At 47.5% G+C, this 19,071-nt stretch overlaps 2 protein-coding genes across 3 annotated transcripts in view; one reads left to right on the forward strand and one right to left on the reverse strand.

The window, feature by feature from the left end:
• The window catches only part of LOC133219219 (GRAM domain-containing protein 4-like), a 46,632-nt gene extending 44,275 nt beyond the window's left edge, over window positions 1–2,357 (reverse strand). The window contains exon 1 of one of the 2 annotated variants that reach the window (XM_061366390.1): window positions 2,215–2,357. In XM_061366390.1, the coding sequence (XP_061222374.1) occupies window positions 2,215–2,243 (29 nt within the window). In that variant the 5' untranslated portion in view covers window positions 2,244–2,357. The remainder of the gene's footprint in view (window positions 1–2,214) is intronic. The other variant, XM_061366391.1, reaches the window with a different exon arrangement.
• A 299-nt stretch (window positions 2,358–2,656) lies between these two features.
• LOC133219127 (histone H2B 5-like) lies at window positions 2,657–17,253 on the forward strand. The gene is made up of 2 exons (XM_061366205.1): window positions 2,657–2,748; window positions 16,309–17,253. Exon 2 carries the CDS (start codon window positions 16,338–16,340, stop codon window positions 16,716–16,718), a length of 381 nt encoding a protein of 126 aa, XP_061222189.1. The 5' UTR covers window positions 2,657–2,748; window positions 16,309–16,337; the 3' UTR covers window positions 16,719–17,253.
• The last annotated feature ends 1,818 nt before the right edge of the window (window positions 17,254–19,071 follow it).

Below are 19,071 nucleotides of genomic sequence, written 5' to 3' on the forward strand. Positions count from 1 at the left end.
GGTGGTGACTGAGTCACAAAACCCATGACTTTAAGTAGACAAAACGTCAGACTGGGTCTTTGTTAATTTTCCAACAGATCTGTCACTGCTTTGGGGGTTAAACAGGTAGTGCTCCTCCTTAGCTTTGAAGTCTCTGTATTAAAGAGTGAATAGTCAGTGAGACTGAAGTCACAACAGACATGTGTAGTAACACATGCACGTCATACATACACCTGACTTTTAACAGCAGCACTAATCATTCTCAGACACTGCAGAAGTTCCCTTACCAAAACTAAATATTAAACATGTGTTTGGAATTTTTAGCCCTAGGTCTCAAAAACCATCGGCACTTTGGCAGCTGATACTGTCCCAGATACTCATCTAATGAACTTCAGTTCCTACAAGCTCTGAGTACCACATGCCAGGAGGAAGAGGAGGTTTAGGGCTGGGGAACAGCTTCTGCACTGGCTACTTGCTGTAAACCACCAGGAAATAGCTTCCAGCCAGGAAGACAGCAGGTCTGCGTGGTACCCCCCCCGATTTTCCCTCTATCAGTCTCCAAAACAGGGTCCCATCAAAAATTAGAGCCAGGACAAACTTTTCCCAGCTGCTGCCCTTAATTCCTCCCTCTGTCACAGGCACTGAGGGCAAGTCCCCAGGCCACAGCAATGCCAGCAAGGCAGGCAGGAGGGAGGTCTAAGCCTGGGTGATACCTTCACCCACAGCAGAAGCAGCACTATGCCAAGGAGTGGCACATGTGCATTCAAGCAGCAGCAGCCTCCCCCATGCCACTCAACAGTCAACCCCTTACTGAGGACACACGGACCAGACCAGGTCTCACCAGTGCCACAATTAAAAGGGGAAACAAAAGCAAACCCAAAAGTCTGACGCTTTAGCCTGCCACCAGCCAAAATCACCTCCGAGAGCTTACCTGCAACGCTGGAAGCACGACATGGCTCATCTTTAGTTCAGTCTGGCATCTCAGCCCAAAGCCACCTTTATTATGACAGAGGGACGAGCCAAACATACTTGTGGCCACCGTATGAAACACAGTGAAACACAACTCAGGCTTTCACAGATTTTTACATAATTTGGTATTATAGCACCAACAATTAAGTTTATATTTCATCAGTTTCACAGCTAGTAGCTTAAATGTCAGCTTCAGAAGCGCACAGACTAGGACTAAAAAAAGCCTTCGCTTTCTGAACAACTGATGGCAGCTGGTAACTAGATGTGGCATTTAAAAACAAAAAAAAAAACCAAAAAGGTTCAAGATAGCTGATATCTCTAATCCTGAGGAATGAAACTACTTATCACATATTAGAAACTAAGGCAGAACGCTGTCAGGTAACACAGAGCACGGGATCCCTGCTTTAAATAAAGCAACCCTCACAAGGTTCCCAGGTCTAATTTCCCATTCGGATGCCATCCCATTTCCCCCCCCCCCGACAGGGGCCGGATGAGGTAAAGCAGGGGTCCGATGCAGCTCGCACTGTTCCCCCCACCACGGGAGAACCCTGCCAGCAGCTGTAGGGAATACCACCGCGATCGCAGCCCGCGGAGAGCAGGCGAGGAGCAGGGCTGGCAGCGACAGCGTGCACAGCACAGGACGACATCACCTCGGGAGAGCGGCTAGGGCGAGCTGCGCTCACACATGAAGATGTGACCTTTACCGGGTTCACCGCCACCCTCCCTACGCTGTGTTTACTACAGCTTGGGACTCCCGGCTCCGCGTTCCACCGGGACGGTGGCGGCAGGGCACGGCTGCTCCGCGCTGGAGGGGCACAGGGAGCGGAACAGAACTGATCCCCGGCCCCGGGACGGCGGACGGGGGCAGCCGGACATCCCAGCGCCCATGGGGACGGTCTCCGTTACCCGCAAATGGATGGAAAAGGCCCGGAAAGCTGATCCGCCGGTACAGCTCCCCGGGGTCTCCTCCCGTAGCCCCCTTCCCTAGCAGCCCTGGCAGACACGAACAAAAGGCGACAGCGAGAATGGAGGAAGCAGCCCCTCCGCGGGTGCCCGGCCCGGAACGACGGGCTCGGCCCGGTCCGGCGGGAGGCACGCTGCCCTGCCCAGGGCTGAGGGGACGCGTCTGTCCCAGCCCGGCGGGTCCCCACCGCCCCGGCCTGAGGAGCTCGGGACCGGGATGGGGATGGAACGGCCCGTACGGAAACAAACCCCCCGACCATGATTCATACTCCTGCCCCGAAGGCGGCCCGCCGAGACACTCACCCTGCTCGTAAATCGGAGCAAACTCTCATTCACTCTCCCCGCGGTGCCCAGGCCGCCGGAGCCAGGCGACGCCCCGAGAGCCGCCGCTCGCCGCGCTGGGCCGGGCCGGGCCGTGCGCCGCTGGGGCCGGGAGCTCCGCTCAGCCCCCGACGAAGTGCGGCGCGGCGCGGCCCGCCTGCCCGCTGCGGGCGAGGGCGGCCGCAGGTGCCTGTCCACCGCCGCCGAAGCCGTGCCGAGCGCCCTGCGCAGCCGCCGCCGCAGCGCCCGAGCCGCTCGCCCCGCCCCCGGTCGGCGGCGGCCCCGCGGCGGGAGCCCGCAGAGGCGGGGCTGGCGGGGCGGCACATGGGCGGCGAGGCCCGGCCCAGCGTGGCCCGCAGCGGCGCAGAGCGAGGCGTTCCTCGGCTGCAGCCCGGCCCTTGCTCCCGCGGCCGGCGGAGGCGGGTCCCACGGTCCGCCCGGCGCGGAGCGGCAGCGAGCAGCCCCCAGCCCCGCCGCCGCGCTCGGCGCCTGCGGAGGAGCCCAGACGCGTAGCAGGCAAGATTCTCCGTACTGCGCTGGCTGCCTGTGGTGCGGGCTGTGGTGCCGCTGCGCCGTGCGCTGCGCGCCGGAAGGGTCTGCAGCGGGGTTTGCGCTGTCCAAGTATGCTCTTTGCGATGCAGCTTGTACCGTAACGCTGCGCATGGGTAACGGTGGCGTGCATTGTGGCTGGAGCCTGAGCTCAGCAGGGTCAGGGCTTCGTTGTGCTTCGGGCATGGCAGACATACACACATCCCGCGTCAGCCTTGCCTGTGCTTTGCTGTCGTTGTGGCAAGCGTAGCGCCGGAGCTAACCGCGCCCCGGTTATCGGGGGGCTGAGGGTGAAGCACATGCCCGGGCCTGGGCAAGGCGGCGGGGTCCCGGGGCTGCAGTTCCGCCTGGAGCACCGCTGGCCTGGGCGGGTGGTGCTGATGGGCTAGGCTGGCTGTCTACAGCCTAACACACGCTGCGGAACCCAGGCCTAATGGGAAGGTGCTGTTCCTGCCTACAGACACCTCTATGACAACACTGTGTATTGTTAATCATTTATTAAGTATATAGGGCTGTACACCGTCTCTCATGCACTGTTTGGTGTGTTTCGCACAGCTTGCTGTTAACCTGCATCTCTTTGTCATAGGTTAAGACATACAGAGTGCATATGCCATGAGATATCCTTTTATTTCTCATTCCTCTTATGTCCCATCCTCAGGGTTTGGTGATGCAGGGACTGCTCCACGAACTGGCTGCCATGCAGCGTAAGCAATGTTACACAATTCTGTAATAGGTTTGTCTACCTCAGCGCCTGTCTCTAGCGCAGCGGAGGGGAGCTGTGATGTGCTGCACGGCATCCCCCAGCACCCCTCGGGACAGTGGCTCTGGCTCTGCTGCCAGATTTGTCCATTTGCAGGGTGATGACACGTTTTGCACTCACCAACGTCCCATCATATCATGCCCTTTGCATGCTGGCTTTGTAACGCTTCAGTTTTTTGAGATCAAGAATTTATGAATCAAAAGATGGGGGAGTGGAGCCATGTGGAGGCTGAGTCAGATCGTGAAAAAGGAAAGCCAGGCGAGAGTGTGCAATTGCATATTGCATTTACAAATACGGTTTCATTCATCTCCATATGTTGCTCCTGTTACTACTAATAAAGCTGTGGAACACAGTTTGATCTTCCTGGGGTTTTTACTCTATAGCCTCCATAGTGTTTGTGTTATAGTGTGGTATTTTCCCGATTATGTTTTAATATGTTGAAGCCATGTTAACAACAGAATTTGATCCTATGAATGTATGTCCCACACCTCCTCTCATATTCCTGTTATTCAGTGTGCAAAGGAGTGACACATTACTTGCCAGTAGCAATTTTTTTCTTTCTATTGGCAAGATTTCCTAATTATAAAAACAAAAAAAAAGCTTTTCTTTGAGTGCATGCCCCTGTTTGCTTCCCCTTGCTTTCCTCATCCTGCTAATGATACCCAGCTCCACCATGGTGATTTTGGAGCTGCCGGAAATCCAGCTTTGTCTACTGAAAGTTTCCTACAGAAGCCTCTGTAGGCAAAAGAAGCCAGAGAGCAAGGCCTGCTCCAGGCATAATGGGGTTTTCTTCACTGGCAGGAAGGTACAATTGTGAAGTGTACAATAATTAATTTAATCCAACGCTGGGAGAGAAGGAGGAAAAATTACTGTATTGAGAAAAATAAGTGGGGTTTTTCTTAAGTTTCAGGTGCAATATCTAAGTGGCAATTTCAATGACCTTCATGATTTCTATTTTAGACAGAAGACAGCAACTTAGTACCAGAGTATCATTTGTCTTCTCCTGGCGTCATCCTTTTTTCTCCTGGGTTTAGCCTGTCACTTCCCAAGGCTTGTCTCTGTCCCTCATTGAGGCAGCAGCACCTTTCACCCGTGACTCTCGGAAGTGCTGTTCTGGCAGGTGATTTTTTTCCTCCAACTGCTTATTTCACATCTTCTGTGCTGTTCAAGGGCTTTCTTCTTATGACCCCTCTGAGTGTCTTTTGTCTGTGTCTTATTTATGCTTTGGTATTGCTTTCTTGCCAAGCATTGTGCTGCTTACCTTTCCTCTTCTCCCTGCTTTTTGTCTGCTCGTGCCTTTTCTCTCATTTTTCTCCCTTTTCATATGTTTTCTTCTGTCTTCCCCTACCCCCTTCTTTTTCTGTTCTGATACCCTGTCCTGCTGCCTGTTTTCTGACATCTCAATTCAGTCCCCTGCCTTACTCTGCTTTCCTCTTCACATTTTTTCTCCACACCGTTCCTTTGATCACTGTTGTCCCCCATCCTTACCTTTACATATACATGTATGTATACATTTGTCTCTACTCCAGATCTTCCATTCTTCAGCTGAAGCAAAGAAATGACACATGCTGGTAGTCTCGTCCTATTGCATCCCTTTCTCAGCACCTGAAATACGCTGCTTCTGCCCATCATCAAACACATGTATTGTGTAGACTAAATTAGCTATGTGGGAAATGTTCCTGAATTCAGAACTGGACTTGCGAGAGCAGCTCAGTCAGGCTGCACTGTGATCAGAGCAGTCATTGTGCTCCCACTGACAGTGCCAGAGGAGGGCTGTAACCCCTGAACTCGAGGACCCAAGGGCATTTTTTTCACATTCCTAAATTTCTGGGGTTTGGTTATGAAAAGTCTGTAACTTTAGGTAAGGGACGCTGCCATCTATTTGAATTACCCCTTGAATTCTGGACTGATTCAAAGTAAGACCCTACAAAATGCTTTGTTTCCAATGACTTTGTTTTATATGTTTGTTAAGCCATTTCTGTGCAGGTATTGGGAGAGAAATAGTTTTCTCATCAGAGCTAAGCTCTGCCTCTGAAAATGGCTCTGTGTGGGGTGAGACTGGGACCTTGGCTCATCAGCTTCCCTTTTTTCTGGAGCCAGAGGGAGAGGAGAATGCTGTGACTGTAGGATCATGTGCACTGGGTGGGAGATGAAATAATAGATGCATAACCCAAAAATGCTACATTAACCTCAGGGTGTAAGAGGTGGAGTTAATAGTATTTCCCCTTGACAGTAACTGACTACAAACAGCATCACTGGGGATCAAGGGCAAACGTTAGATTTTGTTATTTAAATAAGAATCTTGGCTTTTTTTTTTTTTTATGTGATTTAATAATTAAACTTTCCTCTTGTCTTTCAAAAAGCGTACTACTAACTGGCGGGAATGAAAACAGCTTCATCCCACGGATTCCACCTCTGCTTTCTGGCAGCTTACCTGACTCATAAAGAGAGTGGGGGATTTTATATGCCACCTACATCGACTCAACATTTTCCTTTGTGGGGAGAGTTAATCACCACCCTTGTCATACTATTTCACTGGCCCTGTTGAAGATGCGATCTGTCATGGGGGGACTGTTTGTCTTTCAAACCAGCCTTAAAGCTTCTTATAGAAAAGGAATGATGTTCTGGGTTTTTTTTCTGAATTTGGTGAAAATGCACAGGCAGTCCACTGCTATAAGGTTTTCTGTGTTATTTACCCCAGGATTAGGGAAAAGAGAGTTTCTGTTTGCAGAAGCCTCATGTCTGCCATGACATGTGCCACTCTGGCCACATCTGGATGTGCCACAACTGGAGAGTTGAGGTGCATCAGCTGAAGGTAGAGGACCATCCCCTAGATAATCATTGCAGGTGGTGTGCATTGAGAAAGAAACTGGGTGGTTGTAGCCACAATAATCAAGGATTTAGAGGGAAAGTTTTGATGGCAGAGGAAATGTTTGTATTGGAGCAACAGAGGAAAATGTGCTTTGGGGCACATAAAATCTCTCCTTATAACCTGTTCATATAACCTATGTGGTCCTGTCTCTTGTGAGGAGAGAGACTGTATGTAGTAGACAGATACTTGACAAACATAAAATACTGCATGAAAGAAGAGAGGAAGATAGGAATGAGAACAAAATAACTAAAGTGGCAATACAGTATACAGTGTGCACAGAAAGCAATGAAAGAAAGGGTAGGAGGACCTGAAAGTGCAGGTCCAGGAAGGTTATTAGGTGTTACAAAGAGGACATGAGTTACCCTGAAAAGTGAGAGGGAGCTTGAGCAGAAAAGCATGTGACATTTTTTCAGAAGAAATTATTGACATGAGGTGCAGGGAGCACAGAGAGGAAGGAACATCTGAGACCACTCTGGAGCTTGGCACTTAAAGAGAAATGATAGCATGAGGAAGGGCCAGGGAAAACATTTGATTCAAGAGTCTCTTCGTTTCTCTGTCACAAGGGCAGGCAGAGTCAAGGAATGGGAAGGAAAGGGAAAAACCAAAAACTGAAGTAAACTGCTGGGAAATGTGGATGAAGGAAGAGTAGGGAAGCTGCTGCCATGTTGATAGAAAGGGAGAAATCCTCTTTGGATCCCCTGTGGGATGTAGAAAATGACCAAGTAAGAAGTGAGGTGCTGTAAGACAGGAGGTAGGGAGGATCCCATCAGGAATGAGCTGCTGACTGTACCCAATATAGCTATAGGTTATTTCTATTCTAGATGTGTATAAGCCTTAAAATGCATTGCAGATTCAGTAGCTCTGCCCTGAAGATATGGATGCTGCAGCTGTCTTGCTTTTCCTGTCACACCTTCCTCTTTCTCCCACACCAGAATTAATCCATACTCTCTCCTCTCCTGCACTGTGGGTCCTCAGCCCAGCACTGATCATCCTTCTTATCGATGCACCTGCCTGATAACTGGGGCACAACTAGAGATAAGGACTGGGGAGTCACTTGCAAAGAAAGATGTGCCTCTTCAAGCAGAGGCACTAATGAGCAATGTGGAGGGTGCATGCTGTGAAAGGCATCAGCAGGGAAAAGAGCAAAGGGTGAGCACTGCGTCTGAGAAAGAAGCAGGTCAGGAGACTGCAGCAGTGGGAAAAACAAAGGTGTGGAAAGAAGCCTCAGGAGGAAAGTGAATGTAGGAGGATGGAGCTATGGATGGTTAAAAATAACAGTGTGGTACAGATAATGTGGCACTCTGCTGGCGTTTTAAACCTGCTGCCTTTGAAGACCCCTCTGTATTTTGAAAAGTGAGCCTTACATTTACAGGTGTTCTAATTGCTACTGACCAGCCAGGGCTGCTGGCATTTTGGGGCTGTTACTTTGTCCAGCAACCCCCATTTTCTTCAGTGCTAGTCTAGTGGCTGCAACTGAGACTTCAGCAGAGTTCTTTGCACCCCTGCCTGACATAAATATTGACATAGCCCTAATAATGCTTTGATTTCTCTGGAAGAGAGATGGCCTTTCTTGGCTTCTGACAGTATAGTGACTAACACACTATGTCTGTGTGATGGTGATGCTATTGCATATTAGAGCTAAATTAAAACAGCATTCACAGGCAATTTGTACGATGTGGAGTTTGGACATGGTTTCACTTGGCCTGAAAGCCATTTTTTCAGTGTTTCTGGAGAACTGCAAGCTTTTCAACCTCGTGGTTGTTCAAAGTAATGTGTTAGTCTCTGTACAAGTACCATATGTTGGGCAAGACCAAGTGGCAGCAAAACTGCTGGGGCTTTGAACCTCCTGGCACTTGTAATGGGTGTGAGAGAGAGGAGGAAGGAACAATAAAGAAAATAATAAAGGAAAGAGAAGTGCAAAGTGAAGGACCTCTGCATTTTGATAACAGATCTTCAGTATCACAACAACATAGAAGAGAAAGACATTATCTGGTAATGTACAGCTATTTATCTATGAACATTTCAGAACGGTTTATTAGCAGTTCTTGTTCCAGAGTTTATTTTTACTTTCAATAACTCTTGTGTCCTTAGTGCTCACCCCTGTCTATTCTAGAAAGTAGCCAGCTCCCCTCTTCGGAGGAGCTTTGCCTTGCTGTCCCAGCCATGCTTTTCTCCTCTCCTTCCATCTAGCAGGCTTTCCATTTCCCTGCTTCACACAGAAGATGACCTCTAACTCTCAGAGGACTCTCCTCCTGTGGTAATGTGATCTAGTGGCTGCAGCAGAGAAAGGTGTCAGCAGTCCTGGATCGTATTCCTGATCCGGTTATTGGATGGTATGAGCTCAGAGGAAGGACATTTATCCTTGTTTCCCTGCAGGATCCAGTAATAGTCACCCATCTCCATTTTACAGTAAAATTGCTATTACAATGCCAAATTAATAATTAATACACACATTACAATATTTTCAGTATCCTGTAGCAATAAAATCTGACTGTGTGCCACTCGCTGCCGCTAGCTTGCTGCGTGGCATGCAGTCATTTTGGATGTACCCGTGTGGTACCCACAGCTCCTGCATTCACTGCTGTGTTCCCCCCAGGCAGCCACGCTTTACATCCATGATCAAGTAGCCTTCACATATTCCAGACTTTTTCATTAGTTGCAAGCTTTCCACTAATATTTTTTAATCCTTTTCAGGGCTTGTTGAAATGTGAGTAATGTAAATGGCAAGTGATGATTGAAGTTAGAGACTCTCATTTAGAAGCGATGGTCAGTGATGACTGATAGCTGCACATGGCAGACCTTCGCCTGGCTCTTTCTCGCCATACAGAGGAAGAGTTAGTGACACTGCCCAGGTCTCTTGAACATACTCATGTTAAACCCATATACGTCTCATGTAGGTTGTTAGAATATGTTGCTGGGCTTATTTCACCCATGACATTGAGGATTGTAATATTACTTATGTTGTAACATACCCAGCACTTTAAAAGCCTTAATGACCTTGGTCTAATCTTCAGTCTAATTTGGAAACATAGCTTTCCACTTGCATGGTTTTATATCCATGTGCGTTATTCCCAGACAATGCTGTGTGGACAGAGTTAACATTTTGGGATACAATCCCTGCTTTGATTCTTTATGCTACACAAATTATCTGTAGCACTAGAAAAAGCCATAGAAACCTACTGAAACCTGGGGATGGGGCATGTGGGAGGAAGAGGTGCCACACGTGTCTGCATTGGTTCCCACATAATTCCTGCCTTAACTCAGAAGCAGCTCTCATCTCCTGGGACTGCTGCTTCTCCCTCTCCCACTCACTTTCCCCTTATGGCCCATAGGTGTTGGGCTGTATCTTCTCTCATATTTTTGGCCATGGCTGAATTAGCACATTTTTTATGGGTGCCTTTTTCAGCACCAGTGAGAATAATCTATAGAGTTCTGATAATTCTGCATTACTTCATAAAGTCCATAAAAATAGTTTGCTTAAATGCTATAGCAGTTCTTTAGGCTTATTAATCATTAGTTTAGAGACCATGGCTCCATTGTAGGGGTTATTTAGATACAGCTGACTCAGTGATCTTATGGTCTTCTGCTTTTCGAGGTGAATTGAAATGATGATGTGAAAGATCAAGTGATGTTCAATCTTTATATGGCACAGAGCAATTTATTTTGAATCTGCACTTTTTATTTTAAATAGCATAGGGCATCGTGGAATAAGTAAAGCACCTTTCTGATGCGTAGCAGGTATTACAGACCCCAGTCACCTATGACTTGTGTTCTTGCTCCCAATTCCCATAGTCTGTACTTTGCAGGTCACAGACAGTACAGCTTGTGCTGCTGAGCAGCTGAGCTGCTGTGATGTCTTGCTTCTCCTGCCCAACAGGATTGTTCCAGGTCAGTTGGAGATCATCTGCCTCTGGGTGGTTAGCAGGCTCTGACTTCTCCCTTCATAGCAACATTGCTGAGTTAGTCTAAGGACAGGAGCTAGACCCTGCACCAGGACACAGTTGCTGCTGGCAAGGTGACCGCAGTGGGTCCAGTTGAGGCAAAATGGGATATGGAGGGAACAAAAGCCTGTTACCTGAGGAAAGGATTCGTGATAGAAGCAGCAAATCCTGATGACTGTGAAACCTGGAGAGGAAGCTTGTGCTGAGGTTGTGTTGAGGATTTGACCTATTGGTAAAACCCCAGGAAGGGAGTGAGCCTGGCTGTGTTCTCTCTTGGGCTGTGTTAGGACTGGGGGTTCTCTGAGGATGGCTGCAGTAATACAGGTTTCTCTTAAACCCTGGTACCCTGTGGGAAAGCTGACTAGAGTGTAGTTGTAGCAGATGGTGGTGCTGGGTGTAGTCTCATAAACATTTAACAGGTATTGATCTATAGCAAACTTTATTTCTCCTTGTTGCATTTATTAGATCCTGCTGGTCAAGCGTGTAGATCACAGATACTCCAAAGCAGGTGGATAATGAGTGCTCTCATAAAAAGCAGATAAAAGTCATACGAAAGCATTTTTAAGTACTCATTTATTCACAGTAATAAAACCTTGATAAAATGTGGAGGAGCCTGATTTTTATAAAGTACCGAGCCTCCTGGATTCCAGTGGAAATCAATGTTGGCTGTTGGTGATAACCATCTCTAAGCACCATATTTGTGGTTTCAGGCCCAGGCTAAATCCCCGCTGCCTTCAGGCACTCCTTTCATCAGAATAAGGACAGCAGTATTTATCCTCCTGGTAGTTACTACTCTTACAGCACTGTCTGTGCTCTGCTTGACTCACAGGTTAGGTTTTCTTTTCTTTAAAAATTCCATCTATCTTCTCTGCAGAGAGCTCTGATGTAGGGTCCTGCTCCATACTTTGTACATAAACACCTCTGATTGATACCCCCACAACCCTGAGAGGTACTTGCAGCCTGGGCAGTAGTACAAGAAATTATAGCTGCTGCTGGTGATGAAAAATGTGTTTTCTAAAATCATAAATGGAAATTCTAGGAATGAAAGTAAAATTAAAGAAAATATTACTGTAGGGAGTATCCTGTACTGAGCTCACAGGCGATGTGTTAACACAAGCAATGATAAGGATCAGTCAAAAAGCTAGGTACCAGTGTATCTCAGTGCTCTGTTCTGCTTGTGTTTCATTTTGAGCACAGTGTGTCTGTATCAGGGAGTGAGTTTGTAAGTTAAGAAGGAGGGGGCATCTTCAGTTCTAACATATTTTTATGGTTCAAGATGCAAGCATTAATCTTTTCACTAGAAGGATTGTGTGTGTGTATCCAAGTTTAAAAGTCAGGCATTAAAATGATAACTTTATAGGAGCAGTCGTATAAAACAGCAGAGTGTGTAGGATTGGGATGGGGCCTTATGGATACTGGAGTACCTGGGAGGATACCAGAGATCCCAAAACTGATCTCTGCGTCCCTCCACCACTGGAATAAATCAGGAATTTCAGACTAGTTTACCTTATTCTAGGAAATTATCCTCCTCGTTACTTCAAAGCAAATATTACCTCATCATCACATGCTAGACAACATGCCAAGAGAAGAACTCTTTCCAGTCCAAAATGTGACTGTCACTTTTTGCACATGAGGCAGCATCACTGATGTCTCACAGTGACTCATCCCGCTTCTGATCTGCTTTACTACCTAAGGCAGAGCTTGCTACCAAGTAACCATAAAAAACCCTACAGCTTGTTTTCTCACCTATTACTATTTAATATCACCTGTTGGATGAGCTTGTATTACTCTTGTATAAGAACTTCCAGGTTGATGTCTGTACACCATAAAAGGGAGGGGATTTGCAGCTTGAAGAAATATGCTGTTCCAACAAGAGTCATTTGCTGACATCTGGTAATTTGTAACTGTATTTACCAGATCTGCTGTCTGTGCTCTTACAAGCATTTTGGAGCAGATGAAGCCGTTAAAAAGCCTTTCCCTTTCAGTGAAAACATTCCCTAATATGCTGCCCTTCGTTGTGTTTCAGAGAGAGTGAACTGAAAAGCAGCAGCAAATTTTCACTTTACATTGCTTTATGTGTGCGATTAAAACCAAGTTAATTTTATACAACGAGAGAATCTAAGGAAAGGGACAATAATTAGATAGAACTAACAGGACATGGCTATTTAAGGAGTAGAATAAACACAAAATGCCTGTTGGCTGTCATTTACTCTAGCAAGGATTAAAGCAGATCATCTGAAGATTAGCAAATGTCAGATTATCAGATGCCTGAAGATGAGAGCTTGAGGTTTTCCTACAAATGTTTAATTTTTCACATTAACCTCTTAAGAACAATGTGCTGATTCTAGAAACCAACTTTTACATTTGATTAGGAAATTACAGCATGGGAGCAACCCAGTGGGCATAGAGATCTACAGTGAGGTCCCAGTGGACATAGGGATTTACACTGGGGGCCACAGAGCTCATCACAGCAAGGGCAGCTTTTAATAGGAAAAAGAAGGAAAAAAATGAAAGTGCTATTTCCACCCCTGATTAAGGAAAGATCTAAAAGGCTGGCTGACAGTCCACTTGTGGTCATCCCTGCTGGCACCAGCTCGGCATTGGTCCTACAGACTCAGCAGCAAGGCTAAAAATGAACAAAAATGCTGTGGGAGCTTCCTGGCCTGTCTCTCTCTCCATCAATATATCAGGCCTGGGGAAAACAGAGATAGCATCAGGCTGCTCATGGGATTTCTCAGCAGGGCTCCTCTCCCAGCTCAGATCTGAGAGACTGCGGTGATTTGTATCTTTGAATATGTTTTCAGTTCATTTTCCTTTTAATGATGCTGAAGCAAGGGGTGTCAACACAAAGGAAGATGTATCTGTCACTCTGTGCTGCTCTGGCTTCTAGTGGCAGGCAGGCTGCTGCTTGGAGCTGGCTAGAAAAAACGCTGTGGTTTGTTTTTTTGTTGGTTTTCTGAGGAAGGAAAATGTGCCAGCACTGATAATTGGTTGACTCACAGCATACAAACCATAAAGGGAAAAATGTGCTCAAAGATTTTCCTCAAAAAACCCCAAACCTTCCAAATATTACTGTGATGCTTCCGAGTGCCTCCTCTTGCATGGCCATACCCTGTGTCCCAGGGACCTAAGTGGTTTTCACCTGGAGATCATAGAATCATAGAATCACAGAATGGTTAGGGTTGGAAAGGACCTTAAGATCATCCAGTTCCAACCCCCTGCCATGGGCAGGAACACCTTCCACTAGACCAGGTTGCTCAAAGCCCTGTCCAACCTGACCTTGAAAAGGAGGAGATGAGCACCATCTTCCCTCCTTAGGGGTCCCTGTGGGAGACTCTGGTTGCAGTGTCACGTAGGAAATGTCCGTCAGAGATAAACAGAGATAACAGCTCATAAAGCATGTTTAGGTGAGAGGTGCCCAGCTTCAGTATCCAAGGGTCACTGAATGGCTGAGGCTGGAGGTACCTCTGGACAACATCTAGTCCAGCCCATGCTCAGAGCAGGGTTGGGTTGCTCAGAGCCACATCCAGGTGGATTTTGAGTATCTCCAACGATGGAGATCCTGCAACCTCTCTGAACATCCTGTGGCGTTGCTGGGTCACCCTCACAGTAGAGAAGTCAGTCGTGATGGCAAGACTTCAAACAAAAACCTAATAATTATTAACCTCTTAATATTTTCACACCAGAGCAGCAGCTGCCCATGGATTGTGCTGCACTGTTGACAGAAGGGTTGGTGATACTGTTGACCATTATTAACATTATTTGTTTAGTTCCTGGCAAGTGCAGTCAGGCTCTTTGTGCTAGGCACTGCCCAAACAACCTGGAAGGAAGATAGCCTGTTGCCAAAGGTGGTGTTATTTACCTGTTAAACAGTAGGCTGCAAAGGAATGGGTGGAGGGAAGCAAGGACACTGAAGCTTTTGCGCTAATCTCTGAACTTTAGCATCATTGCTTCTCTCATCCTGGCTGTACGTGGGAAGAGAGCAAGATCCTGGGTGCCCTACCTGGCATTAGCGAGTCAAATGGATGGATATGTCCTGTAGTGGGACATTTTGTGGAGACGTGTGAAATCACTCTGGGGCCTGTTAGGCACTTATTCATTCTTCAAAAGCTGCAGTACAAATATACTTAATATATATTTTAGAAGGACACACTTTTCAAAAAACCCAAGAAACAGTAAATTTTTCAGTTTCGGTGTTTTTCAGTCAGGAAATTAACTGAAGAGAAAGAGAAACAAGTGCTCGGTTACTTCTTCTCTTGGAAAAATGCCTTTCCAATGAAAAGATGTTTTTGAGTCTGCAGACAAGAGGGATAGAGGGTTTCTTTTCCCAGTGTTTCTTCTGAAGTAGAGGAAGAAAGGGAGAGAAATCATGACTTCACCAGAGAAAGAAAATGTGGTGTTTCAGGTGTCAGAGTTTTGAAGGGGGTCAGGACTTCAGGGCAGTCCAGCACTTGCCTTTCCAAATGCCTCCAATGAGAATAATTCCTCGGGAAATTAAGACAGGATGAGGTGTCTGTGTCACACTTTGACTGCAGATGCAGGCAACAGTGGAGAAACCAGGCCAAGATAGAAGCCAGCATCTCATTCCTTCCCAAGGAGGAGAGGCAGGGCTGAGCATGCAGCCATTGCTTTGGCACAGGCACTGTTTAGGTCCCTCTCTGATGCCCTGTGTGTACAAACCATATGTTACATCCCAGCTTTCTCTTTCCTGTTTACTTCTATCCATTTTCCCACATGCCATCAGCCCTGAAGCTGCTTTTTCTCCTCTAGCCTGTCTTGTCCAGCAGACTAATTCCTAGGTCATCTTCAAAGGACATGCAGAGCAGTAAAAGCCCAAGCCCAGAGGTGCTGCTGGAAGCTGATCTTCCAGCAAAGCCTGGAGAAACCTTGCCTTTCAAAGGAGCATTGAAGGTGTTCTCTGAAACACAAAACTATTTACCAGGTTCTGACACAGTTTATTCCTTTGACCCACATGGTAAAGCACATGTAAATCTGGGGAGTGGGAAGGGGGGCACCCAGCTTTGTGATGACAGGTTTACATACTGTCCTTTTGTTACTGCACTTCTGGATGACAGCAGTCAGCTGCACATCAGGGCTATGCAGGTTATGGCCTAATGAAATAAAATTCAGAGGATGAAGTGTCTTTGATGTAAATTGGTCAGCAGAGGCCCGATCCCTCAAAAGCAGAAAGCGCTGAAGAGCAGGACACAATTCCAGTCCATGTAGCTTCTCTTCAACAACAAATAGCCCAGAAGCACTTTGATTTTTGACTCCCATCCACATTCCTGTTCCTCTGCCAGGTGAATCCTGCCACCTCCTCTAGGCTTTTCTTCTCTGTGGTATTTTTGGTAACTAATATGAACACTGAGAAAGATTCCTGGAGCTCAGTTAGCTAACTTAAAACTGTATGATTTTTATATACCACTGGAATACATGGTATAAAACAACAGCCACAGAAATGCAAGCACCCTCAAAATAAGCGTTTACCTACATGGAAAGAAAGAAAAGGTCTGTTGGAGATTGTAATAGCCATATAAAATAATTTCAACCAGTCTCATATAAAGGTGATATCTTAGAACATTCTCCAGCCCATTCCAGCAAGACTTAGTTTAATGCATGCTGCAGTTAGTGTTTTGTTTGGAACTGCAATGATGTTCTCAGAAATATGTTCACCCTCCAGCCCATATTTACTAAGTAGATGCCAACTAGACCTGGGTTCAGCGGTGTTTATAAGGCCAGTGTTATGGGGATTTAAACTGAAAACAACAGAAAGCCATGCACAAACCAGAGCAGCTCTCATTGGCAGTTCAGAAATGCTTGCACAGGGTCATGGGGTGCTTATCTCAATTCAGAGCTGTCTCTTGTCTCTGACTCAGACTCTCCCATCTCTCAGTAAAGCTAAACTGTAGAAGAACAAAAAACAATTTTATTTTCTTGGTGTTCTTTCCAAGCAGCTCCAAGACCCAGAGGAAGAGCTGTCAGGATGCCAGAGCCAGCAAAGTCCACCTCTGCCCCAAAAAAGGGCTCCAAGAAAGCCGTGACAAAGACCCAGAAGAAGGGTGATAAGAAGCGGCACAAGAGCAGGAAAGAGAGCTACTCCATCTATGTCTACAAGGTGCTGAAGCAGGTCCACCCCGACACCGGCATCTCCTCCAAGGCAATGGGCATCATGAACTCCTTCGTTAATGACATCTTTGAGCGCATCGCTGGAGAAGCGTCCCGCCTGGCCCATTACAACAAGCGCTCCACCATCACCTCCCGGGAGATCCAGACGGCAGTGCGCCTTCTGCTCCCAGGAGAGCTGGCCAAGCACGCCGTCTCGGAGGGCACCAAGGCTGTCACCAAGTACACAAGCTCCAAGTAGCTGGATGTCACCTCTCCAATGGGATCATCAACCACCGGCCCCTCCGCGCAAGCACAGGCAGGCAGCCACAGTCCAGATAAACATCATGGCTATTATCCACAGCAATTTACAGCCTTGGGGTGCGCATGAGAAGCTGCCCAGTGGAAGAGGAGACAGTGATCTGGATGGTGGCTGATTTTCATAATCTGTTTGGGACACACAGCAGGTTTGGTGAGGCTGGTGGAGGAGGCCCCTGCTTTCACATCTCATCCAAAGGACTGACCAACTGTAGTATACCCAAACTCTCCTCTGTGCTTGGCAACATGCATGCTTGGCACTGGCTGGGGAGACAGGCAGTGGCAACACAGAGATGCCATCTCTTTAAGTCTTCCTGTTTGTCTGCTTTCTCACAGTCATCCAAGATGAAGAGTCAGCACTGGTACCCATCCTCTCTCTCATAGTCTAGATCCATCCCGGTGTACCCACCCCATGCCAGCAGAAGTGACATTGACAGCTACCAGGCACAGGCTATAGAATAAAATCCACATTGATTCAACAGCTATCTGTGCTTGACAGCCTGTTTAAAGAGCAAGCCTGGCAGGCAGATGCTGGTATGAAACCAAGCACTATTCCTCCTCACTGCTGCCACTGGATAAGCCATTAAGCAGGCTGAGGGTGCTGGTGCTGGAGCTGCCCACTGCCTCTTCCCTTGTGCCAAGGCGGACAGACGGACAAGGGGGAATGTTGGGGCTGGGTCACTTCCTTCGCTGGCTGCTGCTTTAGGACTTGCTTTGTGTGGAAGACATTGCTAAATCTGCTGTCTTTTCCTCCCTTGACGCTGCCTCTGTGCTACCTGCCATCGTACACATGGGTGAGATGGGGTGGTGCTTAGAGTACCATCTCCTGTGAGCACAGGGGTGATGCAGAACAAGCAGCACAGAGGTGTGGGGAGGGGACTGAGGACTTGGGAAGGGGTCTGGAGTGGGAGCAGAGGTGGTTAATGCAGGCTGGGAGAGAGGCAGGCTCCCCGCACTGTGGGCAGTTCACCTGTCTGCTTCAGATAGTCCCCACGTCTTCTCAAAGTCCACAGTAAGGTGAGCGATAATAAAAGCCGTAGAGGTTAGTGGAGGAATGTCTTGGTTGCAGGTTGTCTTGCCCAGACTGTTGGATAGCAGAAGAGCTGAGGAACTCTGTGTGGAGCTGTTGTGAAGTTGAAGCTTCCTACTCAAAACACAAAATTAGCCATCATTAAAAAAAAAGAAAACCCAACTCTCTGGTAGGCAGCAGCACTCGGATAGAAAATAATTCAGGTCTAAAATAACAACTACTTTCTGCAGCTTTTTCTGTAAATAAAAGGGGCAGCAAAGACCCAGGAACTAAGTGCAGGTTCTCCCCAGACTCCAGGACCTTGCTTTTTATTGAAAGGCAAATTCATACCCTGAAATACCAACCCCGCAGTACATCTCTCACTTTCCCTTACGTTTATCTTTGTCCCGTTTCTTTACAACTTGAGGGTGATGGGGACATGTGACAAGTTTATATCGCTTTTGGAGCTGTAGGACTCTGCCGCTCCAGAAGATTCAGTTATTTCTGTTTTTTATAACAGTGTTGCAGTCATCTTCCTGTTGGTCTGAGGAAAGGACCACACTGACCTGCTCAACCAAGAGCACCTCAGAAAGCCCAGAGCAGTACAGGGTCTCATGTGATCTCTTGTGCAAGACTGAAGGTCAAGTTGCTTTTGGGCTGCTCCCATCTCCCTGCTTTGGGTTTGAACATCCCATGTCCAAAAAGGGGCTTTCCTGCCCTACTTGGGTCACTGACAGCACACAGCCATGTTTCATCCCAGCAGGAATCCCTGGTGATGCCTTTCAGAAGGAGCAAAGCCTGCTTTCCAGGTGTCAGCTCCCACAGTACTGTTAGCTCCATGGTGCTCAGTGGTGTTGGTAACCTGGACCACATGGCCAGGACACTTTGGATGTGACAGCTTAGCGCTTCTTTTGTTTTCCATTCAGATAGTCGGAATTGGATGCCAAAGATGAAAATGTACCTGCAGTGAGCCTAGAACCGCCGTCCTTGGTCTCTCGCCCACCAGAAACTGCGAAGCAGATAATGCAGAAGGGGGATATCGGGAGTGAAGGGTTGGCTGGCAGTGCTGGAGCTTCTTCCTCCTGTACCTAGGACTCATCCCCTTGGGGAGTCCTCCAGGAGGTAGGAGTTGTGAGTGGAATAAATCCACTCCAGGCCAAGCAGTGTGTGCGAGCCAGGACACACATCACCCAGGGTTACCTGTCACCACCTCTAAATCCTCATTCTTTTGAGCAGAGTCCTTCTGCTAGGAGTCAGGAAAGAAAACACAGCATCAACCCTCCAGGGT

The sequence above is a fragment of the Neopsephotus bourkii genome, unplaced genomic scaffold, assembly GCF_033783945.1.
Source record: "Neopsephotus bourkii isolate Nb327-2 ecotype Australia unplaced genomic scaffold, CSIRO-AGI_Nbou_v1 NB_1328, whole genome shotgun sequence".
Taxonomy (NCBI): Eukaryota; Metazoa; Chordata; class Aves; order Psittaciformes; family Psittacidae; genus Neopsephotus; species Neopsephotus bourkii.